Genomic DNA, 23,563 nt, shown 5'->3' on the forward strand with positions numbered 1-23,563 from the left:
CATCCCTGTCAACCCATACGGTTTGACACCATGTTATTTTATAGGGAAATTACATTTTCAACTCCATACGGCGTACAGCCATTTCAATACGGGCAAAAAAATATTTTTGTCTATTTTTTTGTGTTTCTCCCTTGTGATGGGATTTTGTAGGTTGAATGTTGAAATTTATAAGGGCACGGGGTGACCAATAAGGTCTTCTGAACTGGCGTAGCGCCGTTGTTTTTAAAGACATTGTACTCCCCACAGAGAACTGTAGTGACACGACCACACTCTGATAGCTGGCGCCAAACTGTGCCACACGTCCTCCCGCACGGCCTTGTGGTTGCTTCGGTACCGATAAAGATATTTTAGTTTTTCTCCCGGTTTTGTGTTCACGATGTACACTTGCATCATCGGAATGGAATCGGAAGAATAACTGATGACGCACACGTACGCCATCGCAACGGGAAAGGGTGAAATTGCATGGCGTCGCCCGCTGCTGCTGATGCCGCCAAATGCTCACTCGGTGTCACCGTTGCCCCGTGCAGCTTCAAGAAGCGCGTGCTCATCCAGCAGCTGGAGGAGGCCATGCAGCGCGTACGGACGGGCAAGACTGACATCCCGAAACCCACGTGCCCGTTGCCAAACCACGTCAACAGCAGGTGATGGCAGCGCCCCAGATGCACTGGCCCGGAACCTGGAGAAGGCACGGCGCCGCCTTCCTCCCAAACGCGGCTTTTGTTTTGTCCTCAAAAAGATGAGTTCTTGAGAAGGAGAGAAAGAGAGCAGCTTGGAATCGTGTGAAATACGACCGCCTGGGAGCCGTGCCGCCAAAGTGGGCGCTTGGTCCGGACGCGCGAAGGAAAACCCGCAGCGCGGAAGGGCCGGCGTGCCGAGGCAAAATTTTGCAGGAGCGCTGAGGAGTGAGTAAAAAACAAATTCGAGGTTGCTGCTAACTTCCTCCCGTCATCATGGCACGGAGAGAATGGTGCGCAAGCCAGGAGAGCCGAGGGGTTCGTCCGCCATGCAAGGAACGAGGCTCTGCAACCAAAGGGGGTGCAGAGGGGAAAGGTTTGTCGGCGAGCTACAGAATGGGACAGGGAGAACTGCACAAATGGCAGTGAATTGACGTGGCAGTCTGTGATCAAGATGATAGATGAAAGGGCTTGTGGCTGGGTGGGTCGGGGTGAATCTTTGACCGTATCCATACTGCTTGGAAGAGATGGTGGCATCCGGGAGTCTCGGTGGAAATCTGGTGGTGGGGCCTGCAATTAAACGTGGAGGAGGGGAGTGGTGGGCCCCATGTCTGTGTAAAGGACATTGAGGGCCGGGTACAGCACTCGGTGTTGCTGTCTTTTGTGCCCTCTTATTTATTTCCTTTTAAAAAGATAGAAATGAAATTCAAAAATACACAAATTTTGCACAAATTAAAAAGTGCTGCTTTGGTCAATCAGCCGTCACGAATGTTAAACACTGTTTATGTTTCTCGATGCGTAGCCCTGCACATTTCCTGACTGCATCGCAGCCCACGTTTTTTCTTTTTTCTTTCTTAAAATAATCTTCTCTCCAAGGTTTGTCCCTGGACAGCCACTTCCCCACCTACTTAGCTCCAGACAAAACACTGTCTCTGTTCTCCCAGTGCAACCGTCGCTGGGTTTCTCCCTCGGAACCCCCTTCAGTCGTCCGATACGTTGTGATTTAGAAAGGTAACCATCTGGCGAAGCAGTTCCTGTCGATCTCCTTCCAAAAACGGACCCAGGCCTCAACTTGATATTCCCCAACCATTGCTCAACTGCTGATCCAGCCAGTGACATCAAATAGGTTCAGCTGTTTTTGATTTGAGTATGGATTTTTTTTTCGGACACACGCTCAAATTTTTTACACATTATTTTCTTTTTTCTGGCCATAATTTTTGTTTGTGCCTGAGCCATGTTTTTTTTGGCTGTAATGTACTCATGAGAGGTGGTTTTGGTAAGTTGTGTAATGTAAACAATATTATATATATAAAAATTTGAAATGTAAAATGTATTGTGAGTGAATATTGTTTTTCTGCCTCTTACTGCGGTTGTGAGATATGTTGTGGTATGTACAGTTGAAAGCCGTTTCTGAACATTTGTACATTATTTTTTAAGGAAAACTTGATATTTTTGAGAGAAAATTTGTTATTTGTAAGCACTTGTACTTTGCATTTGCTTTGTAAAAAAAAAACTTTTATATGATTCAATAAATATTGATACTTGATTGTCCTTCTAGCATGTTTTTAAACATTTTATAAAAATGGAAATGCCCTGTTTTGATGATGTATGTCTTCTCATTGCCACTATACCAGACGGGAAGGTCTGTGTACATTTTAATGTTTAATCCGTCATTGACTTAAGGTGGTCGGGGATGTGGGGATACACTTTTTGGAGCTTTTCGTCATTGACAAGCGCTTGGAAGATTGTGGGAATGTCTTGGGCCAAGGCATCTGGGAATTGTGAAGCCCTAGGAATGTTGCTTGGAAGATCCGTGATTTCAAGGTTTCATCCGCCCGTTGTTACAGGGGGTTCTCTAGTGTAGCGGGTAACACGGAATGCCAAGTGACTGTACGAAGAACGGTCGCATTAAATTGGGGATTTGACTACACTGCCAAAGTACAGATCCAAAATATATATTTTTTTATCAGACTGCCATTCGGTGAACGTTTCTCTTTGGCCAGGTGTGCGGAAAAGTTCAGCGCCGCCGAGTGTGGATAGATTAGGCCAATTTAATGACTCTCCAGCAGTAGTTCATTGATATTGCTTCCTGTGGGTCATTCCATAGACATTTATTCGTATGAAATGACGGTAATAGTACAAGAGTAACGACCGGTAGTGACAAGTGTGAAGGCGTCGCCGAATTAATGTTTTCAACATGTGGTGATCCATATGCAGTGTTAAACAGAAATGTTCCAACAAGCCTTAAAACAATTTAGGGTACACTTTTTATTTTGACATTTTCCGTAGTTTGTGGTGATGTGTGTCCATATGTACATATGGGTAGTGTGTTTGTGAGCGATGCGTGCGCACGTGTTGGCATATGTGTTGTGTACGTGTATCTTTGTGTACATATGAGTAGGGTTTGTAGGTAGACGTCTGTGTGTGTAAAACATGTCCAGCAGAACTCCAAACATCGGCGCTCCCATACTCCTTCATCTGATGGATCGTTGCCTAAGTTATTGGAGAATGGATGCGTTTGGAGGGTGAGGTCATGGCAGGTCGTATTCTCTGCTGGGCCGAACTACTTCTTCTTAAACTTGGACATTTTCTTCTTCACCGCTGCCTTCATGTTTTTGTGCAGCTTCTTCAACTGTGTCTTCTTCTTTGCCAAGATGCTGGTGACTTTGGCCTTCTTTTTTTCTGCAAAGAGCCACAGACCAGCAACGGAACGGCATGTTTAAAGAAACCGTGGCCGCCGGTGTGGCATGGGGGGGGCCCTCTGAGCAGTACCAAATAGTGGCTGCGACATCAATCGATTAAACGGCTCGCATTAAATGCTATCCTAGACAAAAATAACTCTGAGCTCCAGCCTCGATGTGAACATTTCTTGAGATTTGTTAAACGTCATCCTACACCTTGACCCGATTTAGTAATGTAGGCAATTCCACAATTCAAATTCAATTATCTGCCATTCATGATTGCAGTAGTGCCATGATGAAGGCGACCTGCAAAACACATTATTTCCACACCTGACTTGGGTTTCTTGTGGCCGTTCATGGTGTCCTGGTTGAGGTTGTCATTGCCCTCGGCCCCTGCTGTGTTGCTGCCGTTCCTCGGATTGGCAGGCTTGAAGGATTGTGCCAAGGTCGTCAGGAGGGCCGTGAGCGCTGCCATGCACCCAGAGCGTGGCGTCTCCTCCGTCTCTTTGTCGGAATTTGCCCCTCTTTCTCCGGCTTCACCACCGTCTTCCTCGGCCAATTCCGAGTACTTGCTGGCAGAGCACAGAGAGAAATCCAAGGTGACGCTTCAGACGTTGAAGGTTTCGCTTGTCGGGCTGCAAACACAGCTTGTGCAGTTACAAAATGGGACCTTTTTGCCAGTATCAAAAGTATAAAAAACAATAAATTTTAGCCTTTATGCCAATGAAACAGGCGTGTTAAGATATTCAAACACCAAATAGAAACCTTTTGCAAGGAATCATTTTCGCATTAACCACACGTATTTGTGGTGAACATGCAAACAAACATGCTCTGATATGTGTCGGTATTAGATGTGTCGGTATCAGATCACAATTGTTTTGGTTTGTGTCTCTCCCAAAGTTACTTTTGGGAGGAGGAGTTGACCTCTAACCTATATCCAGTGTCATGAAGAGGATGTTTTACACTGAATCATTGGCATAGATCAGAAAATGTAAATAAATATGCCCTCAACTCATACTTACTGCTCTAAGCGCCGGTACTGCACCACACAACCGATGAACAGGATGATGAACACGCTGGAAGACAGGAGGACAGTCCAAGCGATGTTGGAGCCTGTGTACACAGATGAAAGAAAACTAATATTTTAATCGGGTTCTTCGCAGCAGCAAATCAACAGGATAACTTGTTATGAATTAAAGGTTATGGTAAGGATTAGGGATGGTGATAATGTTAGGGCAGGTTTGGGGTAAAGCTACGAATAGATATATGGTTTGGAATTATCAATAAGTGGATGAAGCATTGATCTCACAAAAACAGTTCTACCCATAATGCATTGTGCCAGAATTTATTTTTATATTGTTCTAATACAAAAGACAGCGAATAATAGATTTTTGTTTATTATTCAAAGGTTTGTTACTCATTAACTATTAATAACTAACTCTTGATAAGCTTATTTCAAAACGTCATCAGAAAAATGTCGATCTCCTTGGCCTCTGTGTTTTGCGGCAGGGCCATTATCACAAACGTCGCATAATATATGTTTATTTTCTGGCAGTGTATTGACGAATGTCTTCAGTGTTTTTTGTTACATGTGCTTGTACACCACTCCCAATGCAGTACCAGCAAATTATTGGCGTAGAATTCGAGTTGGAATTCAGGCTGAAGTTGGGCTTTACAGTTAGTGCGAGTTTGTGACTATGGAGGGGCAGGGTCCGTTTCATACCCGATGGTGTGTGAGCGACAGGGGTTGCAGTCGTGCTGGCGGGTTTCTTTGCATTGCGCATGAGCTTGATCCAGCCCATCATGCCAACCTTCGGTTCTGATCCTAGATCAAGAAACGCTTAACATTGATACCAGCACCACCAACAAAGACCACCAACGCATCACAACTACAACCACAATGTCACGGATACAACCATCAGTACCGATAAACACCACCAACACCTCAACTAATATCATAAACAACTCCAAAATTGACACCTGCAACACCTCGTTACAAACAATTCAACAACCATAATCACAACCACCAAAGGCCATTATCAATACAACCACTCCTGACTCTGCTATCATCTCATCGACACCATCCCCATCACCACAACCCAACCACCAAGTTCCACCTCACAAATAGTTCACGTTCCTGCCATCACCGCTTCCACAGCACAACTACTACATCCGCCAACACGTACGGTGCGAAAGAAGTTCAACGCACACACAGCACACACGTGACTCCCGAGTTCAGGGGTCGGGAAACCTGCGGAGCTGCATGTAGCTCTTGTTAGCGACTGCTTCGTGACGATATTAATTAAGGGCCGTCTCGTATTCACATGCATTGTGTCTCTTGAATTAGTGAGTTTTTTTTTTACTGAGGGGCCGTCCATAAATGACGTCACGCGATTTTGGACGATTATTGACCCCCCCCTAGTCACACGGCGTCAAAGTCAGACCCCCCCCTCAAATATGACGTCACAGCTCTGCCCCCCCCCCCCCCCAAAATAAAACATGCTTCAAATCGCTTTAAACTATTGTCATTGTCGTGCATATTTAATGTGGCGCTGCTCTCTGATGTTGTAGGAGAAAACATTTATTAAAAAGTCTATTTAATTAAGTAGAACGTGTTGTCTATATTTATTTAAAGTTGCGCATTTTGATGTGACGTCACATTTCTCAACTCCCCCCCCCCCCCTCGTCACACATCGTCACAAATGTCTGACCCCCCTCCCCATCCCCTAGGTGCGTGACGTCATTTATGGATGGCCCCTGAATTCGAAAAAAATGTCTCTTGTCATTCCAGTGGATCCTTGTTAAGAGCCCTGGTAGATAGATTTATGTGGAAATGTGATGGACCCCTTTGGATATCTGGCGCATCGATCTTGAGCCCTGCTGAATGCTGTGAATCCCTGTGGAACCCTGATGGAGCTCTTACCTTCAGGCGCATTGACGTCTCTGCTGGGCTGTGCAGCCGAAGACTGAATCCCTGCGAGTAGCAGCAGCAGCAGCAGTCCTTGAACCTCCATGGCGGGGAGCAGCTACGAAACACTCGAGCATGCAGCCTGGTGCTCAAAACTTCAGCCTGGATACTGAAACTAGAAGTTGTAGTTGAGGTGACATCCTGGAGCCAGAATCTACAGCCTGGAGCCTGGGCCAAGAGCCTGGACCAAGAGCCTGGAGCCTGGGCCAAGAGCCTGGACCAAGAGCCTGGAGCTGGTGCTGAGCGCAAGTGTCAGAAATTCGAGCCCTCGAGTTTGTCGCCTGGGCCCATGGCACCTGTTGAGCACGTGGTTCGACACGTGGTTCGACTACAGAAGGTATTATGACATCACCGGCGCTCCGTGACGTCGAAGCTCCTCCTCCCGTGACGTCACAACTCCCTCCGCGCTTTGCCCGCGCGCGCAGGTCACGTGGCACCGAGTAGGGCGAGGGGAGTCGATCGCAGACAAATCGATTCCCGATTCGGAATCGAAACGGCGGCGATTCGTGACCCGCCTCGGTCGATTCCTATTTCTTTTTTAATCTAAATTATTACAATTAGTTTTTATTTATTCCGCTAACAGTCATTAGGTCAACGTGTCTCTCTCCTGCACTACAATCTGTAGTTTGAAGGGGATACTATTGGTGTGACGTGGTGAGTATGGAAATCGTTCTTGTGTTAGTTCATGTTTATATCAACGTAGTTATTTCCCGTGTGAATTGTGATTATTACTGCAATATTTTTAAACTTTTGTTATTTATTTCCAATATATTTACATGCGGGTATCCTGAAGTATTTGATTAACAAAATTATTTCTTATAATTCAGGTCACTGTGCCACTAAACATTCAGAAACCTTCGGTTGGCTACGTACGGTGCGAAAGAAGTTCAAGATAAAATGTGTAATTTAGTAGAGATATTTGTAGTTTTTTGTTTCATAATTTAACTTTCGGATGGTTCTCGCCGTGTTAAATCCTGCAATACATTCTCAAACAAAATAAAGAGTTTGTAAGACTAGATTAGATTGTTTTATTAGAAGAGATTGTTTTATTTTTTGAGGATGAGTGAAGTGGAGATGGAATCTGCCCTTAAGTTCAGCTGTTCACACTACACTATATCATTTTGCGCTATTGGGGCTGTATTTAAAAGTTTTTGTTGTATAGGTTTATATTTATAAGTTTGGCTATATAAGTGTGCTCCATTGAGCTGTGTGTTTTTATGATGCATCGTTTGCTTGCGCGTGTTGTTTAATCCTTTGTGTGGTTAAAAATCACGTAAAATTATACTGGTAGGAATCTCCTGGTTACACCAGCCCACAGGGGATTATTGTGTCCGTCCGTCCGTCGTGCATCAAAAATTCGGAGGGGTCACGCTGGGTGAAGAGGGGAGGGGTGGGGAGGGGCTGGGTGAGGAGGGTGGGGAGGGGCTGGGTGGGGAGGGGAGGGTGGGGAGGGGCTGGGTGAGGAGGGTGGGGAGGGGCTGGGTGGGGAGGGGAGGGTGGGGAGGGGCTGGGTGAGGAGGGTGGGGAGGGGCTGGGTGGGGAGGGGAGGGTGGGGAGGGGCTGGGTGAGGAGGGTGGGGAGGGGCTGGGTGGGGAGGGGAGGGTGGGGAGGGGCTGGGTGAGGAGGGTGGGGAGGGGAGGGTGGGGAGGGGCTGGGTGAGGAGGGTGGGGAGGGGCTGGGTGGGGAGGGGCTGGGTGAGGAGGGTGGGGAGGGGCTGGGTGGGGAGGGGCTGGGTGGGGAGGGGCTGGGTGGGGAGGGGCTGGGTGAGGAGGGTGGGGAGGGGCTGGTCACCCCGTGGTGCCCTTATAAAACTCAACGTTATTTTATTATGTTTTATTTTTATTATTTTATTATTTCCATTCTACTCGACTTTACCGAAAGAACCAAGAAGGTAGGGCACTGATAAGTATTCTCTGTGTGAGCTTTGAGTCCGCCTGGGGGACCAATACTGGTGGTGCTTATGTTTAAGGCAGTGATAAGTGAGAAGATACAGTGTAACACACGTGTTGGTGTGTGGAGCTAGTGTGACACACGTGTTGTTGTGTGTGAAGATACAGTGGAACACACGTGTTGTGTGTGGAGCTACAATGTGTAGGGGTGTCAGGGGAAGGATTCCCACCAATAGGAGGGTTAGTGGGACTGTGACAGGAGAAGGGGGAGGGGTAAGCTAGGAGATGTAAGGGGAGAACGGGCGGGAAGAGGGTTTCGTTGGTGGGAACGAGATTGGGACGGCTGGGGACAGGTGTGGATGGGAGAAAAGGATTAAAAGACGAACCCCCTGCAACCTTGTGTCGGCTCTCCTTTACAAATGTAACACACGTGTTGTTGTGTGAGAATCTACAGTGTAACTCACGTGTTGTTGTGTGAGAATCTACAGTGTAACACACGTGTTGTTGTGTGAGAATCTACAGTGTAACACACGTGTTGTTGTGTGAGAATCTACAGTGTAACTCACGTGTTGTTGTGTGAGAATCTACAGTGTAACACACGTGTTGTTGTGTGAGAATCTACAGTGTAACACACGTGTTGTTGTGTGAGAATCTACAGTGTAACACACGTGTTGTTGTGTGAGAATCTACAGTGTAACACACGTGTTGTTGTGTGAGAATCTACAGTGTAACACACGTGTTGTTGTGTGAGAATCTACAGTGTAACTCACGTGTTGTTGTGTGAGAATCTACAGTGTAACACACGTGTTGTTGTGTGAGAATCTACAGTGTAACTCACGTGTTGTTGTGTGAGAATCTACAGTGTAACACACGTGTTGTTGTGTGAGAATCTACAGTGTAACTCACGTGTTGTTGTGTGAGAATCTACAGTGTAACACACGTGTTGTTCTGTGAGAATCTACAGTGTAACTCACGTGTTGTGTGAGAATCTACAGTGTAACTCACGTGTTGTTGTGGGTGAAGTCTCCAATGTGGAACACAATTTCCAAGGCCCTGTATGTAGGTTGTAAATACACTTTACTTTTTATTTCATAACTCAGAATCCATTTCGATGAGTTGTATCATAGCCACACTAGCCAACAGCATACAGGTCTTCCCAAAAACCATCATCATCATCATCACGAGCCTGGTATATCCACTGCTGGATGAAGGCCACGATATATTTAACATTCAAGGCCCTGCAATACCACAACCAATCTCACTCCTGCGCAAGAACTGATTTCATCGCCCCATCTCCACCACCGTGGTCATCCTCTCGGGAATCCCTCCCTGCTTTGGCTGTTATTCCATCGCCACCTTTGTCCATCGGCCGTCATCCCATCCAGTCAGTGCCTGGCCCAGGCTCAGTTTCCTTACGGTCTGTAAGATGTCTCGAAATTCGATCGACCCCTTCGGATAGATCCCTGCTGAATGCTGTGAATCCCAGTCACATGCGCTCCTCTCCCCGTCTCTCAATGTAATTGCGAGCGTGCTTTATCCGTAACCAAACCACACACAACCAGACCCCAAAACCAATTTTCCTCTTTAAGTCTATCCCTAATCCTACCCCTTGGCGCATCAAGAAAGATACAACCCGAAATCAAACGGCTCTTATCTTTTTGACACAGTCCTGGCCGCACTTTTCCACACTGCTATGAGATTGTCGCGTGGAAGTCTAACCTATCATTTGGATTCTCAAAGGTGGAATTTAGCTAAGTGAATTGCAGACTAAATATGTTTTTGTATGTGATCAGACTGAGATAATAACGTCTGTAGACTTGAGAACACGGTTTAATCATGGGCAGCAGAAACCCAGATTCATACCCAGGATCTCAGTGATGCTAGCTCAGTGCTCTCACCTCTGAGTCACTCGAAGCCATCTCCAGAAGAAATCCTCGAATCGAATCAGCACCCAGAGTCGTGACAAACTCATCAAATCGCGTGGGGAGAAAAATGTCACATTATTAGTGTGTAGTTCACAGAGAAGAGCCGTTTGGCTTTTGGGTCTCATCTTCCTAAAATTCGGCCTACCCAGAAGCTGCCCCTAACCTCTCATCCAAAGCCCGCTGCCTGTCCACTCTCTCCTTCCCTTCTCATCGTCACGCTCCTCGACTGCCACCGACGCGTCCCGCCTCCGCTGCCCTGATGCTGCTCTCGATCCACAACACGTAGCGGCTGACGCGCGTGTAAATGCCGTACTTGCCCGGCAACGCGCACCCCTCGCCCCAGCTCACGAGGCCGATCACGAACCACGTACGGTCACGTCCCCGTGCCACCAGCGGGGCCACCAGCGGGCCCCCGCTGTCCCCGTCGCAAGCGTCCGCTTGTGGGGCGCCCCCGCTGGACCCCGCCGGCGCTCCCGGCCCAGCGCACAGCATGTCGCGCGTGACGGCGAAGCGGGAGGTGTTGATGCACGTCTCGTGCGACACGAGCGAGACGCGGGCGAATCGGAGCACGGGGGACATGTCACTCTGGCCCAGAACGGATGCAGCGATGACGCTGCTGCTGCTGCTGCTGCCGCTGCCGCCGCTACCGCTGCTGCTGGGTTTGTTGGGCTTTTGCGACGCTGGTTTGGGACTCCACGGTTTGATGGGAGGCGCCCTAACCGGAGGCCTGCTGTTTGGGGAGAAGGAGAACGGTGGTCACAGGTGGCTTCATTTGGAGGACCAAGCAAAAACCAAGCAACAAAAACCCACAAAGTAACCACACGGGATTTACTGGTGCCCCATTGCAGTCAACCGATTACATGAATGCGTTATTACTTGTGACGCATTAACCCTCAGCTCTGCTTACCTTTGACCTCTAATTTTCGGGTTTGCAGAACGACCATCGGGTCTGGCCAAATCCTCTTCGCTGAAACCAGCTGAAGTGGCATTGTTTTTGTCGTTTCCTGCGGCTGGGGGATCACACGGAACGACTTCTTCGGGGTTGACTTGGTGTCCTCCTTGGCTTTCCACGCACGAGTGGCCCGAGACCTCGGGGAGGGCAGGTTCGACCAAGACCTCTTGCTCTTCGTTGCCAATCGACTGCCTGCCGGAGCCACTGAGCCCTGGTTGCTCCAGGGTTCGTCCCCACCCACTGACCTGTAAGTGAGTGGGGGTGGAGGGACATGCGACGTGGTGGACTTGTCAAGAGTGATCGCAATTGCTGAGCCAACAAAGCTGACGTCGTGGCGTCAGGCCCTGAGGCTGCGCGTCTGTCTGTCTCGGATGATTCATAATGAGATTATCTGGCAATCACTGATAAATAACCCTCATTACCGTCATCTTTACCAACACTGCCATCACTAATATAATCACCACCACCACCAACATTTACACTAACAAAGCGATAACATCAGAGCACGTACAAGAATGATGCAAATATAAATCCGAGTGAAAATAACCAATTAGAAGTTAGAGAAAAAATAACCGCGCTTTTGCGGAGATATGGAAAAGAGTAATCGATAAACACTTCCAATTTCAAAAGGTAGACTAAATAACAAAAACAAACATCGATAGTAAAATCAAGTTACAAAAGCATCTAAATAGTTCCAGGGTGACTATTACAAAGGTGCATAAACACACAAAGTTCTACACCAAACAGAACCGCAAGCGACAAAGTCATCCTGCGGGATCGAAGTTCCCCAAGCTGCCCCCCTCTCCCCCCCGCGGACTGGTACCACCGCGCGGACTCCGGGTAGCAAGAGGCTCCTCTCGGCCGCGCGCGGGTCGGGCAGGCAGGCGGGCACGATGTAGGGGCTGAGCCCCGCGGCATGTCGCAGCCGCAGCAGGGCGATGTCGTTGTAGAAGGTGCGCAGGTTGAAGTGCGGGTGAGCGATTATCTCGGCCACGGCCACGGTGCGCTCCTCGGGCTCTGGCTTGTTGCGGTAGTGGTCGCCTGGTGTCGCACAACAACAACAACAACAACAACAAAATGCACGGGGGGTGGGGGGGCCCCCCGTGGTTGAGCGAGCGGTCTCTCTCTCTCCGCGCGCGATCTGAAGGTCGCGAGTTAAAATCCTGGCGGGGGGTTGACTCGGCTCAGTCATCTCTCCCAACGGTTTGATAACATTTTGGGGAGGGAGTGGACAGTGATTGCCCTCTATAGATGGACTCGACCCTGCCATAGGAATGAGGGATTCTTCACCACTGGCTCAGGGCTGTAATTCGGATATGAGCACTGCTTCGAGACTTGTATCGTACCTGCTCCTGGACAAACATCCCAGTGCTGGAAAATTAACTGCAAATTCCTCAATGTGGTTACACACAGCAGCAACATCGCTCCCTGCTGCAAACATTTGAGAATCACAATATTTATAGTGGAGGAGGAATCCGATGAGCCACAAAGCTCTGTTTTCACAGATGTCCAGTCGGGGCAGGTCGGAGAGTTACGACAAAAAAATTATACAAGAACACGATACATTTGGCTGTCCTGGGTAAACAGGCTTAATAAATTTCGATTTAAAGCTTTCTTGACTGCAGGGATTCATATTATTGGTTCTTTCGGTAAAGTCACGTAGAAGGGAAAGAACCAAGAAAAGGCTTGATAAATATAACAGTACTGACGCGCGTGCAAAGCCTCCGTGCCCTGTGTAAAATAATAATTGTCCTTACCCAGTCGGACAAACGTGGGGTACTTTTCTTGAACGGAGACGCAATGCGCAGCTGTGAGCACCCATTGCTGGTGGATCAGGGTGCCCCCACAGTAAGCCTTGTTGGTGCCTTTGATAAGCAACACCTGCAGCACAAACAATCGGGTGAGAATAACAGTCGTCAAAAAAAGTCGACCGGATTTCTTCCCGGCGAGTTCAACAGGGACGCATTGCTGGCTGACTGGTGGTCCACGCCTACTCAACCACTAGCCCCACGCACACCCCCCCCCCCCTAGTGCCCCCCCCCCCTCACTCTGACAATGGCCCCCCTCATTCTGACATTGCCTTTCCCCTGCCTACTGCTCATAGGCTCCGCCCACGCTACTTAAACCCCGCCCACCACTGATTGGTGGTCCCCCCCCTCCATCAGCCCCACCCACTTTAAAGTAGCCACGCCTACTCAACCACTAGCCCCACGCACAACCCCCACCAGTGCCCCCCCCCTCACTCTGACATTGCCCCCCTCCCTCTGCCTACTGCTCATAGGCTCCGCCCACGCTACTTAAACCCCGCCCACCACGCAGGTAGCCTCCGCCCCTTTGCCCCCTGTCATCGTGAGCCGAGGTCAAGGCAGGAAAAACCAGCAACCCCCACTCGTTGTCTCTCTCTCTCGCCAGCGACGTCTGTCACCTGCCAGGGGCAGTGGCCCTTGGTGCAGATCTGTCCTCCCGTGATGCGCGGAGTGAGGAACGGGCCCCTCTCGGGCTCCGCGACCGTCGTGTGGTTGGCCTGCTCCGTCATCGACGCCTCCTCCGAGGGCGAGATGACGGGAGAGGGAGAACGCACCTGGATCTTCCCGCACGGGATGTCCACTGGCGGGACAGAGTGGGCGACAGACACGTGGCGTGACTCGTCGATTGCTCCCGCGTAGGTTTTGTTGCTGCTGCTTTGTTCTGCACGGCTCTTACAGGTTGTAGCGATAACCAGTGGCGGCTCCTGCAAAATCTCTCAGGGGGGGGCAAATGTCTGGATGATTGATAAGGATAAGGTCCACCCATGCAATGGATAAATGAACAGCTTAAGCATGTAAAGGCAACTTCACTTCTTTAATATTAATGAAAAATAAAGTGACTCTTACAATACATCTTGTTTGTTTCTATACTCACTATTAAAACAAACCACTCAAGTTTCTTTTATTAAAGATTCCACTAGGTGGCGACAAATTATATTGTTGGATGAAACGTGCTTACGTATGATGACGTAAGCACGTATGATGACGTAAGCACGTTAGGGCGAGCCCTCCCGGAAGCCAGAGAATGCATTGCAGCGCCCCCGTTCGAAAAAAATCATCTTTGAATGTAAGTCTATGGGACCACTCGGGGCGATTCTCAGCTGGAGGGAAATCGCCCAAAAAGAGGCGGTACTCCACAGAACGTAGCATGACGCTGATTGGACTATATCCAGAGGCACAGTGACGGCTAGCGTGACTCTGTGGTTGAATGACATTGGTGGTGCGTCGCCCAATCGCCCTAATGAAGAAACTGCCCCTGGCGATAACCGCGATTTGTTTCTTGATAAGAGCGCCCTCCTTTTACGCCGGGGGCATCTCGGAGCGCTTGATAAGCGACTTGCGTCACGTCTCGTACTCAACACATTTGAAAGGGCACCCCCAGCGGCAGCCGCGCCTGTGGGAACAAAGTGACTCGGCACCTGGCCTGCAAGTGGTCTGCCAGTAGGGGGGCGATGATTGCTACTGCGTGTAATCCCAATTGGCTGGTTTGTACCCCGCGTCTTGTCTGGTAATATATCCCAAGTTTCGGTGAAACTGGGAGCTTCGGGAACTGAATATCAATACGCGGCACAACCCAAACAAAACCCATCGGTCGATGTGGTCGCAGGCATGCTTCGTATGTCTATGTTTTATGTAATATGCATGGCGAGGTGTAAACTTGAAATGACACTAAGGGACGGACGTAGAGAACAAACGCAAGTTGAAAACATATCCACTGCACGATGAGACTAACAACCAAGTGGCTGCCAAAGGAGTCGAGGTGCCTGAGAGGAAGTGATGAAATCACCTCTTGTACAGGACAATGCAACAGGGATAGAGGCCAGTTGTGGGCCCTCTATTGTGCGAGGCCCAGGGAAAAAGTTCCCCTTTTGCTCCCTAACCGTGGCTGGCCATGGCTCCTACCACCGCCACGACGATGTCGCGGCTACATCTCATTGCGGACTGCCGGTGCCGCCGCGGTAGGCTGCTTCGTACCGGACTGGTTGCAGGCCATGCCGTCGGGCGCCAGCGTGTAGCCGGCGGCGCACTCGCACTTGCGGCTGCCCTTGTCCTCCGCAGGGAGACAGAAGTGGTCGCAACCCCCGTTGTCTTCGGCGCACGTGCGTCTGCCTGCGGACGGTGAAGGCCCAGGGGTCAGGAGGTCACAGGCAAGGTCGAAACTCGAGATTCCGAAAGGCGGTTGATGAGCCAAGATGACGAGCGATGGGGCTGATGGTGGCCACTTTGAGACCCAGAAAAGTTGTATTTTATTGATGTCGATCAGAAAACAAATCTGTTTGTTTTAACTAAGGGCCTATTTTAAAAGTTTCTGGGATCGCCATGTCACCCCCCCCCCCCCCCCCACCTCTCCTTAAAATATCTCGGACCACCTCTACTGAGAGGTCATCAGGGCCATTAATGCACCAAATCTCACCGTCGCTTCCTTCCTTCTGTCAGATCCGTCAGCTGTGACACAGTCGAATCACCACCACCACCTGCCTTGAGGCCAGAGTAGAAAAGTTTCCGGGCAGCTCACCGGGACAGGCTTTCTGAAACCACTGGGACTGTCTCGGCCAAATGGGAACGTTCGTTAATTTTTTGTATTCCTCCCAGCGGAGACGAATTCTCACCCAGCTCACAGTTGATGCCCTCCCATCCTTCGTCGCACGTGCAGATGTATAGGCCCTTCCGATCGTGGCAGGTGGCATTGTTCTGACAGGGGCTCGATGCGCACTGATCTCCGTCTGTGGGAGATAATGGGATGATGGAGGTCAAAGTGAAGACTTCAAAGTCATCACTGCGACCAATGCCGTTAAAGCCACCGCCACCACAAACTCGCCGTTGCTTCTTGCCTGCTTTCTGCTGCCCGAGCCCACTGCTGTTGGAGAGCTGCCAACCAACCTTCAAGGGTCATCTGCTGTTATAGTTGACCCATTCCCCAAGGACCACTCTTACCATCTCACCATTTGGATTTGGGTGTTCTTGCCACAGTCAACAACATCTCACTTGGGCATCGGTTACGGTGTTGTCAATGCCGTCTGGATTCATGACTTCTCCTTATCTGCCACCCCGCCTCCCCCCCAGTGTTATTGTGGTCAGAGTACTTGATACGACCAAAATGTTACGACCTATTACAATACAACAACAACAATAATAATTGAATGTCCTGCCAGGTGACTCAGCCGTAGAGCGAGTGGCTCACAAACAGAAGGTTTGGGGAGTTCAACTCCTGCTTGGGGATTCACTCGGCCCATCATTCCTCTGGGGAAGAAAGTGTGACGCAAATTTGTGCGAAGTCACCAGGGGGTGATCGTTGTGGACATCCACCTCCGCCATGGGAATGTGGAATTTTCACTGCTGAGCGCTTCTGCGAGCACGGAGACTATTTGAGTTTCATGTGGAACGACTTCGACAACAAGCAGCATGGCAGCCCTCGTGTCGGAGAATGGCCCCAGGAGATGACGTCACAGAACTAACTTTTGATGAGTTTTCGTCAATAGGCCTCTAGGAGGGGGGTGGGCAAACCTTCTGCGTGACCTGTCAGAGAGTTTCTATTTAAAGCTTTCGTGACTGCAGGGATTCATCTTCTTGGTTCTTTCGGTAAAGTGACGTAGAAGGGAAATAATAAAATAATAAAACTTAAACATAATAAAATACAATTCTCACGACGTTTCGGCCACAACGCAAGCAGCCGTCCTCAGGTGAAGAACAGGGCTGTCGGAAAGACAGCGTCATTCATGGCCGAAACGTCGTGAAAATTGCATTGTATTTTATTATGTTTTAGAATTGTATTGTATTTTATTATGTTTTAGTTTTATTATTTTATTATTTTCGTTCTACGTGACTTTACCTGTCAGAGAGTGTTGCGAGTAAATCAAAAACTAACGTTGTTTAGTCGTAAGAGCCGGAATTAGCCGAAGCGAGAGAACTATGAAACGCGACGCTTCGACTTTGTTGTGCGGTCGTTGGTGACCTGGATGAGACCGTCAACACTCGACACCTTGTGACCCAGTTGAATCGCAGGAGGATGCGACACGGATTCAAAAGCAGGATCTCGGCAGTAAGGGCTCTGCCATGGCCATTAGGACCTCCTTCAGCTACGAACCCATAGCACACATTTGTTTTGCCAATACCATAACTCACCAGATTTGTTCCAAAATTCAATCTGAAAGTAAACAGACATATGATTAGGAAAGTGATGAAGCAGAGCATATTGAGGAAACAAATTCGTAGATTAATAACAACAGGGTATGGAAGTTGTGCCTGTAAGAGGCAGTACAGTTAAATGTGTTGCTAATGTAGCATGTGGGTTACCGAAGCTGATATTACAAATTCATGATAGATGTTTTGGATTAGGCCACAATGACCAAGCCAAATGTAACTTGCTTGGCTATTTAACACGGAGGAGGCTTTCGCGACCAATATTATTCATAATGAAGGTTTTTGGGTTAGATCGCGTTATTTATAAATGTGTCGTAACCCTCCACCACCCGACACGGCCAATCAGTAAAAAAATGTGTCACGTTGACAAAAGACAAATAGTTCACTACTTTAGCCCACCGGTGTGTTGAAGAGTGAATCCACAACATTTACAATTTTTGAGTCGTACGACGTTTCGCTGGTAATTACATCCAGCATCATCGGGCAATTTGCCAGAATGGCGAGGCCATTCCATGCCCTAGCGTTTAGAATGATTTCGCGCAGCTACGCAACCATCTCAGGACATCTGCTGCCAGGACGCCCACTACCCCAATGTCACCAACTTGGCGCTTGGGTTCGTCCACCAGCTTACGTACGTACGTTGAACCTCTTTCTCACCGTACGTGGCCTACGGTGCTGATCGGAGGTGCGGGACCTCGCGTCTGCCCGGCTCTTCAACCACCCACCAAACGACTTCAGAATCTGTAAATCCGGCCGAACAAAAGCTGTTTAGGCATGCGGTGGCTGGGCATGCGGGCTACATGACCCAGCCAACGCAGCCTTGCCTGCCGGAGGAGCTCACCAATGGGACTTTGTCCAGATCTTTCAAGGATTTGTGAGCTCCTCACACAATCCAGCCTGGTTAAACCCAGGATGGATCGTAGGCAGTCCAGCCTAAATATTTCTAACCGTCGAAGATGCTCCATTAGGGGGGGGGGGGTCCACGTTTCGCATACGCAATGACACACACACGTGTACACGTGCATAAACACGCACTGTACACACAAGGACGTGCACCATGTTTGCTACAGATAACTAAAACCCCGTGCTCCTCTGTGTGCAAACAAACGCGGTGATCCTAGTACAGCCACCCACCTCGCATCCCAGCCAGCAGAGGGGGGGCGAGCGAGATAAAAACCGAACATTGGGAAAACACCCGCCTGCATTTGCAGCTGTACGTTTGTTTGCCTGCAGCGTGCTCGTCTTTCTGATGACATCTACAACGCTTTCCTACAAGTTGCTAACCCCTTTGCATGTTTCCCACTCATCACAACCTTTTCTTCATAATTATTACATCTACAATACTTTCCCTACCAAATTTGATCCAGAATTAAACTGTTGGTAGCATTTAACATTGGCTTGAATTATTTTTTATTTTAACAAATATGCAAACCGTATAACCGTATTGATGTAGGTATGTATGCTGAACTTCTTTCGCACCGTACATAGCTAACCATGCTCATCGGAGGTGTGGGGGAAGGACAACCAACTAAACACAAAAAAAACTGTTATAAAGAAATGGGGTTTCAATCTAGATGATTTAAAGGTGCATAGCACCAGTGGCTTCATAACACTGAAAGGCAGAGCGTTCCACACGGCCGCATAAGCGCATCCGAAAGCGCGCGATGCGGTGATCGCCTTTGTTCGATGGCCCAGCCAAAATCCGCTGCTGCTACTGCTGCTGCGAGGATGACGATAAAAAAGTTCCCATTTGGAAACCCTCCCAGACCAGCCCCTCTCGCCCACCCACAGCCACGCGTCCTCCTCACCGTCTTGCGTGTGTCGCCCGTGATCTCGTGCACTTCCTCCATGGTGCACGTCTCCTCGACACACTCGCGCTCCAGGGAGCCAGGCCTGATCTCCTCCAGGATCTCGCGTATCGGTTTGGCACGCCGGTTCCGGTGATGCTGCTGCTGCCCCTGTTGCCACTGCTGCCCCTGCTGAGCCGACGTCTTGGCACTCAAGAAGCTGGTTGCCTCTCGTCGATTCAAAACCACTTCCGCAGCACCTACGATTTGTCATGATCAGGGCGACCGCGACAACGCATTAACGAGGGGTGTTCCGTGGGAGCCGGCTGTACGTGTCTGTGTGTACGTATGTTGAACTTCTTTCGCACCGTACGTAGCCAACCGTCGAGGTGCGGGGAAGGACAACCAACTTAAGCACAAAAAGCGGTTCTAGAGAAATGAGTTTTCAATCTAGAAGTACATAGCTCCGTGGTTTAGGGGTCAGAGCATTGGAATTCTGGGTATAGGTGACACGTGGTTCCCGGTAACGGGACTGGTTGTGGTCTGGTCACCAACGACTGAAACAAAAAAATAATGAATTGAAAAAAAATGTTTTTCCACTTGAGCATTTTTTTTTTAGATCAGACAAAAAAATCGGGTTGACTGCCATGCAAGGAGCAGCGTCTTCATAAACGGGTGTCGTGGGAAAGTGCATCGCAGAAAGTGTAGATCAGAGGTCACTTGAAAGCATCTCAGAATTAGTTCAGTGATATCCCATTCTGCGTGCCATTCTCTAACATGGGGTTATGCACTGCCCACTTGTGACATTTTCTGATGAAGAATATGGCTCGTGTCATGATGCCGAGCAGAACCTTTGGAATAACGCGAAACACGTGAAAATAATGTCGTTTTTAGCATTGCCACCCGCAATTCATGCGAATATTGTGTTGATATCGACTTCGTTTCCACGTCACTTTGTGCCAGGAAACAGCCCAGGAGGACAACACCACAGAACTACTTTTGGAGTCACTTCAATGGGAACGTTATCCACATTCCGATCACGTGTTTATGTGCCCCCACCCCCCACCCCGGCAAAGGGAGTTCGTCGCGTGGCAATGAATCCAACATGTTATGGAACATGTTATCCATCAGCCAGAATAAGTCACAAAGCAAATTTAACGCGATGGGGTTTTTTTGGATGTGCGGTTATTCGTGACCAGGTTGAGACCATCAACTGGCTGCCCTTGAGAACCCGGTTTAATCCCAAACCAGTCTATGCAGGTCTATGGGTCTCTGTCAGTCCGTGGTTCTCAATGTAAGTCTAAACTCAACTGTAACCTTTTTATTTGACCAGGTAAGGCCCACTGAGCTCTTTTTCAGAAGCGAGATGGTCACAAATGATAGCTCAACGAAGTGGTTCATCATGTGGAAATGTATCGCAGCCAAATACTCTAAACGTACGTTGATGCTAAACGCGGAGGGGAAAAAAACGCAGGACCCGGAGAAAAATCCACGTGACCATGGGGAGAACGTGCAAATATACAGACGTTGGGGTCAGGATCGAACCCACAACCTCCTGAATACCAGGCGAGGTAGTTAACATCTCGCCAGAACAGCGCCCACGTCATTGGTGACCAGGTTGAGATCATGAAGTCGCTACACTTGAGAACCCGACTTTAACACGAGCGGATGGAGCCCAGATTTGCACCCAGGACCCTTCGTGGTGCCAGTGCAGTGCTGAGCCCTAATCCTCCCATGTCAGAAGGGACATGCATTCAAATGCGGGTGATGGCGAAGACGGCTCGATGCAATGTTTTCTTTAAAAATACTCTAATTGTTGAGCACATGTCATGGGCAAAATAGACGCATGCGCAATCGCAGTTTGTTAATGACATAGCAATATATGAAAGTGGGTTTCGTAAGTAAATTATTGAATAGCTGAACAAAACGAAGGCCGCAAAGTTGGCCTCAAAATAAATATTAGCAAAACGACAGTCACGTCCAAATGTACGGAGCAAAGGAGAGAGAGAGAGAGAGAGTGCTGGAGAGACAGCGATGTGAAACAAAGGTGAGTGTGAGTTCGCGTGGTGCTGGCCACCTACCACCCCCTCGTGTGCCACGCCGGCCTTCATCGCTGCTACTCGCGAACAGCACTTGACACAACTGTCTGTTAAATGCTATACGGCGGGGGGGGGGGGGGGGGTATTTGCATACCTTGGGCAGATGTTCACGAATCAAAAATAGTTTTATACTGGAAAAATCCGATGAGCTACAAAAGCTTTTTTTTTCCACGGCGGCCGGTATCGATTTGGGCGTGGATTTGAGTCTGAACATTAGCAGGCTAATCGATGTGTCTGAAGAAGAGAGTTCAGTCGGCGCATTGTTGCCAGCGATACACCACGTGGATCAGACTGACAACGTGAAACGACAAAGAGTGGTAAAGAAGCAACCGATGTTGGCCGTGAGCGAGAAATGGACCTCAAAACCGCTGGGTTCGTCACGCAGTTCCCGAACCGCTGCACCACCGCTCCTCGCACGTAAATACTTTAAACAAGCCGTTCGTCAATCCACTGCTTGATGGTGGCATTTGTCCACGCCGGATCCAGCGAATGTACTCTAAACTTCTTCTACACCTTACGTAGCCAACCGTGCTAATAGGAGGTACGGGGGGGGGAAGGACAACACACTGAACACGAAATGTAGTTGTAAAGAAATTAGTTTTACATCTAGATTGAAAAGTGCATAGCTGCAAGTGACTTCCTAATACCAAAAGAGCGTTCCAGACGGCCGCAGAAGTGCATCTGAAAGCGAGCGATGCGGTGGCCGTCTTAGTTTGATGGTCAGCTAGAAGCCGCTGCCAGCGTGGTGAAGTATGGTCATACTCCGCTCATGATCGACGCGGAAACAGAAGGGAAAACATACAGACGCAGACAGACACACGCATACGTACAGATATGCTCACAAGAGACACTGACATAGGACATGTACGGACTTAACGGGCATACTTGCAGAGATACGGTACTGCACAGACGGGCATACCCACAGACACACTCAGGGACATACAGACATGTGCAAGCTCGCAAACAAAGATCCCCCGTATAGCCGTCATAGACTGTTGGAGCAAGTGTTGTTAGCGAGCACCTATTAAGGCCAGCAGAAGACCGGTTCAAATAATCGTTACTGGTGTTGGCCGTGAGCAGGAATCGAACTCCGGTAGCTTGGTAGCTGCGTGCGTAGCGCGCTAACCACTCGCGAATTCATAAAGACAACCGCCGTTCAGCGGCGCTTGTGCCAGGCTAGGTGCACTTTGAGGCCACGTGAAGTGTGTAAGACGCGCTGGCAGGTCACGGAATAAACCCAAAAGCCATGGGTTGACGGACTGAGATGGCTGGCAGATGCAGCAACTGTGCTCCCCACTTTTGCCAATTTTCAGCGTTTTAGCCACCCGAGGCTCTGCTCGTTGTTGTGAGCGTCGCTCCTTTGCCCTCCGTTGTTGCCGAAGGGCGACTGCCTCAAAACTCCCCAGTAGCGTCCTTCACGAGCCCCCTCCACAGAGGCCGATGTTGACACTGTTGGTACCAGTCATCGGCAAGTCCACTCCGCTCCACATCCTTCTGTACCACATCACTCCATCTCTTCTCTAGCCCGTGCCGCGCCCGTTCAGCCTCCTTTATCCGGTCAAACAGCAGAAGCTGTTTGGGCATGCGGTGGCTGGGCATGACCCAGCCTCGCATGCCGGAGCTCACCGATGGGGACTGTGTCCACATTTTTTCAAGGATCTGTGAACTCCTCACACGGACACGCGGACACACGGACAGACACGCACGCACCTCACCTGGGCGACAGGCGTGTGGGAGGAGGGCGGTGATGACACAGACGAGGCAGGCGTGTAGGGGCCGCATGGCTGCGATCTCTCTGTGCGGTGTTCGGACTCCGTGTTCATGGCCGAGTGGGTGGGTGGGGAGTGGGGTGGAAGCTGGCAAAGTGGCGTGTTGCGTGCGCGTGCGTGTTTATGGATGCACTTGTCTTAACAGTCTGTTGAGGCCACACGGGGGATCTTTGTCTTTTGTTCGTGGGGAGCGGTGCTGAAACGTTTGCGCGCTGCGCTAGGAACCCGGCGACCCGAGTTCGTATCCCGCTCACGGCCACCAACGCCAGTGACGATTACGTTAACTGGTCCTGCGCTTCCCCTAAGTCGACTCAGCCTCAAATGAGTGACTGCTGGAATGCGTAAACACCGCCAATGGGGAGACAATCGGCCGGGCGTGGGGCTGGCCACCCACCCCCTCGTGTGCCGTGCCGCCTTCATTGGTGCTCGATATCAGCACTTGCCCCAACAGTCTGTGAAGGCTACCCGGGGCATCTGTATCTCTATAGATGCATCGCTCCGTCCCCCCCCCTGCCCGCCTCAGGCCTCGCTAACCGCAGTTGTGGGGGAAATGTCAACGCTGATGGCAGGGAGGGGTGGCGCAGGGGTTAGCGCACTGCGCTGTGAGGAAGGACACTTCACGTGTTGTCGGAAGGAAAAGACAACATACACC

The 23,563-nt window shown here is 49.6% G+C and overlaps 3 protein-coding genes across 4 annotated transcripts in view; 1 reads left to right on the plus strand and 2 right to left on the minus strand.

Annotated features, from left to right (window-relative positions):
• INTS6 (integrator complex subunit 6) overlaps nt 1-2,225 on the plus strand; it is a 28,972-nt gene extending 26,747 nt beyond the window's left edge. The window contains 1 exon segment of the mRNA XM_078614015.1: nt 528-2,225. Within this exon segment, the coding sequence (XP_078470141.1) occupies nt 528-645 (118 nt within the window). The 3' untranslated portion in view covers nt 646-2,225.
• A 702-nt stretch (nt 2,226-2,927) lies between these two features.
• LOC144732575 (uncharacterized) lies at nt 2,928-6,697 on the minus strand. The gene is made up of 5 exons (XM_078614016.1): nt 6,279-6,697; nt 5,079-5,180; nt 4,378-4,468; nt 3,686-3,927; nt 2,928-3,356 (listed from the first exon to the last, which is right to left on the minus strand). Exons 1-5 carry the CDS (start codon nt 6,367-6,369, stop codon nt 3,238-3,240), a joined length of 645 nt encoding a protein of 214 aa, XP_078470142.1. The 5' UTR covers nt 6,370-6,697; the 3' UTR covers nt 2,928-3,237.
• Nucleotides 6,698-9,272: 2,575 nt separating this feature from the next.
• Nucleotides 9,273-23,194, minus strand: LOC144732578 (vitamin K-dependent protein C-like). 2 transcript variants are annotated; one of them, XM_078614023.1, is made up of 10 exons: nt 22,858-23,188; nt 19,065-19,303; nt 17,239-17,260; nt 15,726-15,839; nt 15,091-15,225; nt 13,515-13,696; nt 12,847-12,970; nt 11,913-12,130; nt 11,045-11,334; nt 9,273-10,867 (listed from the first exon to the last, which is right to left on the minus strand). In XM_078614023.1, exons 1-10 carry the CDS (start codon nt 22,922-22,924, stop codon nt 10,351-10,353), a joined length of 1,908 nt encoding a protein of 635 aa, XP_078470149.1. In that variant the 5' UTR covers nt 22,925-23,188; the 3' UTR covers nt 9,273-10,350. The 2 variants fall into 2 exon arrangements, with proteins under 2 accessions (XP_078470149.1, XP_078470151.1); XM_078614025.1 differs by lacking the exon at nt 15,726-15,839 and having other exon boundaries at nt 22,858-23,194.
• Between the last annotated feature and the right edge of the window lie 369 nt (nt 23,195-23,563).

This window comes from Lampetra planeri, chromosome 43 (genome assembly GCF_965212315.1).
Source record: "Lampetra planeri chromosome 43, kcLamPlan1.2.h2, whole genome shotgun sequence".
Taxonomy (NCBI): Eukaryota; Metazoa; Chordata; class Hyperoartia; order Petromyzontiformes; family Petromyzontidae; genus Lampetra; species Lampetra planeri.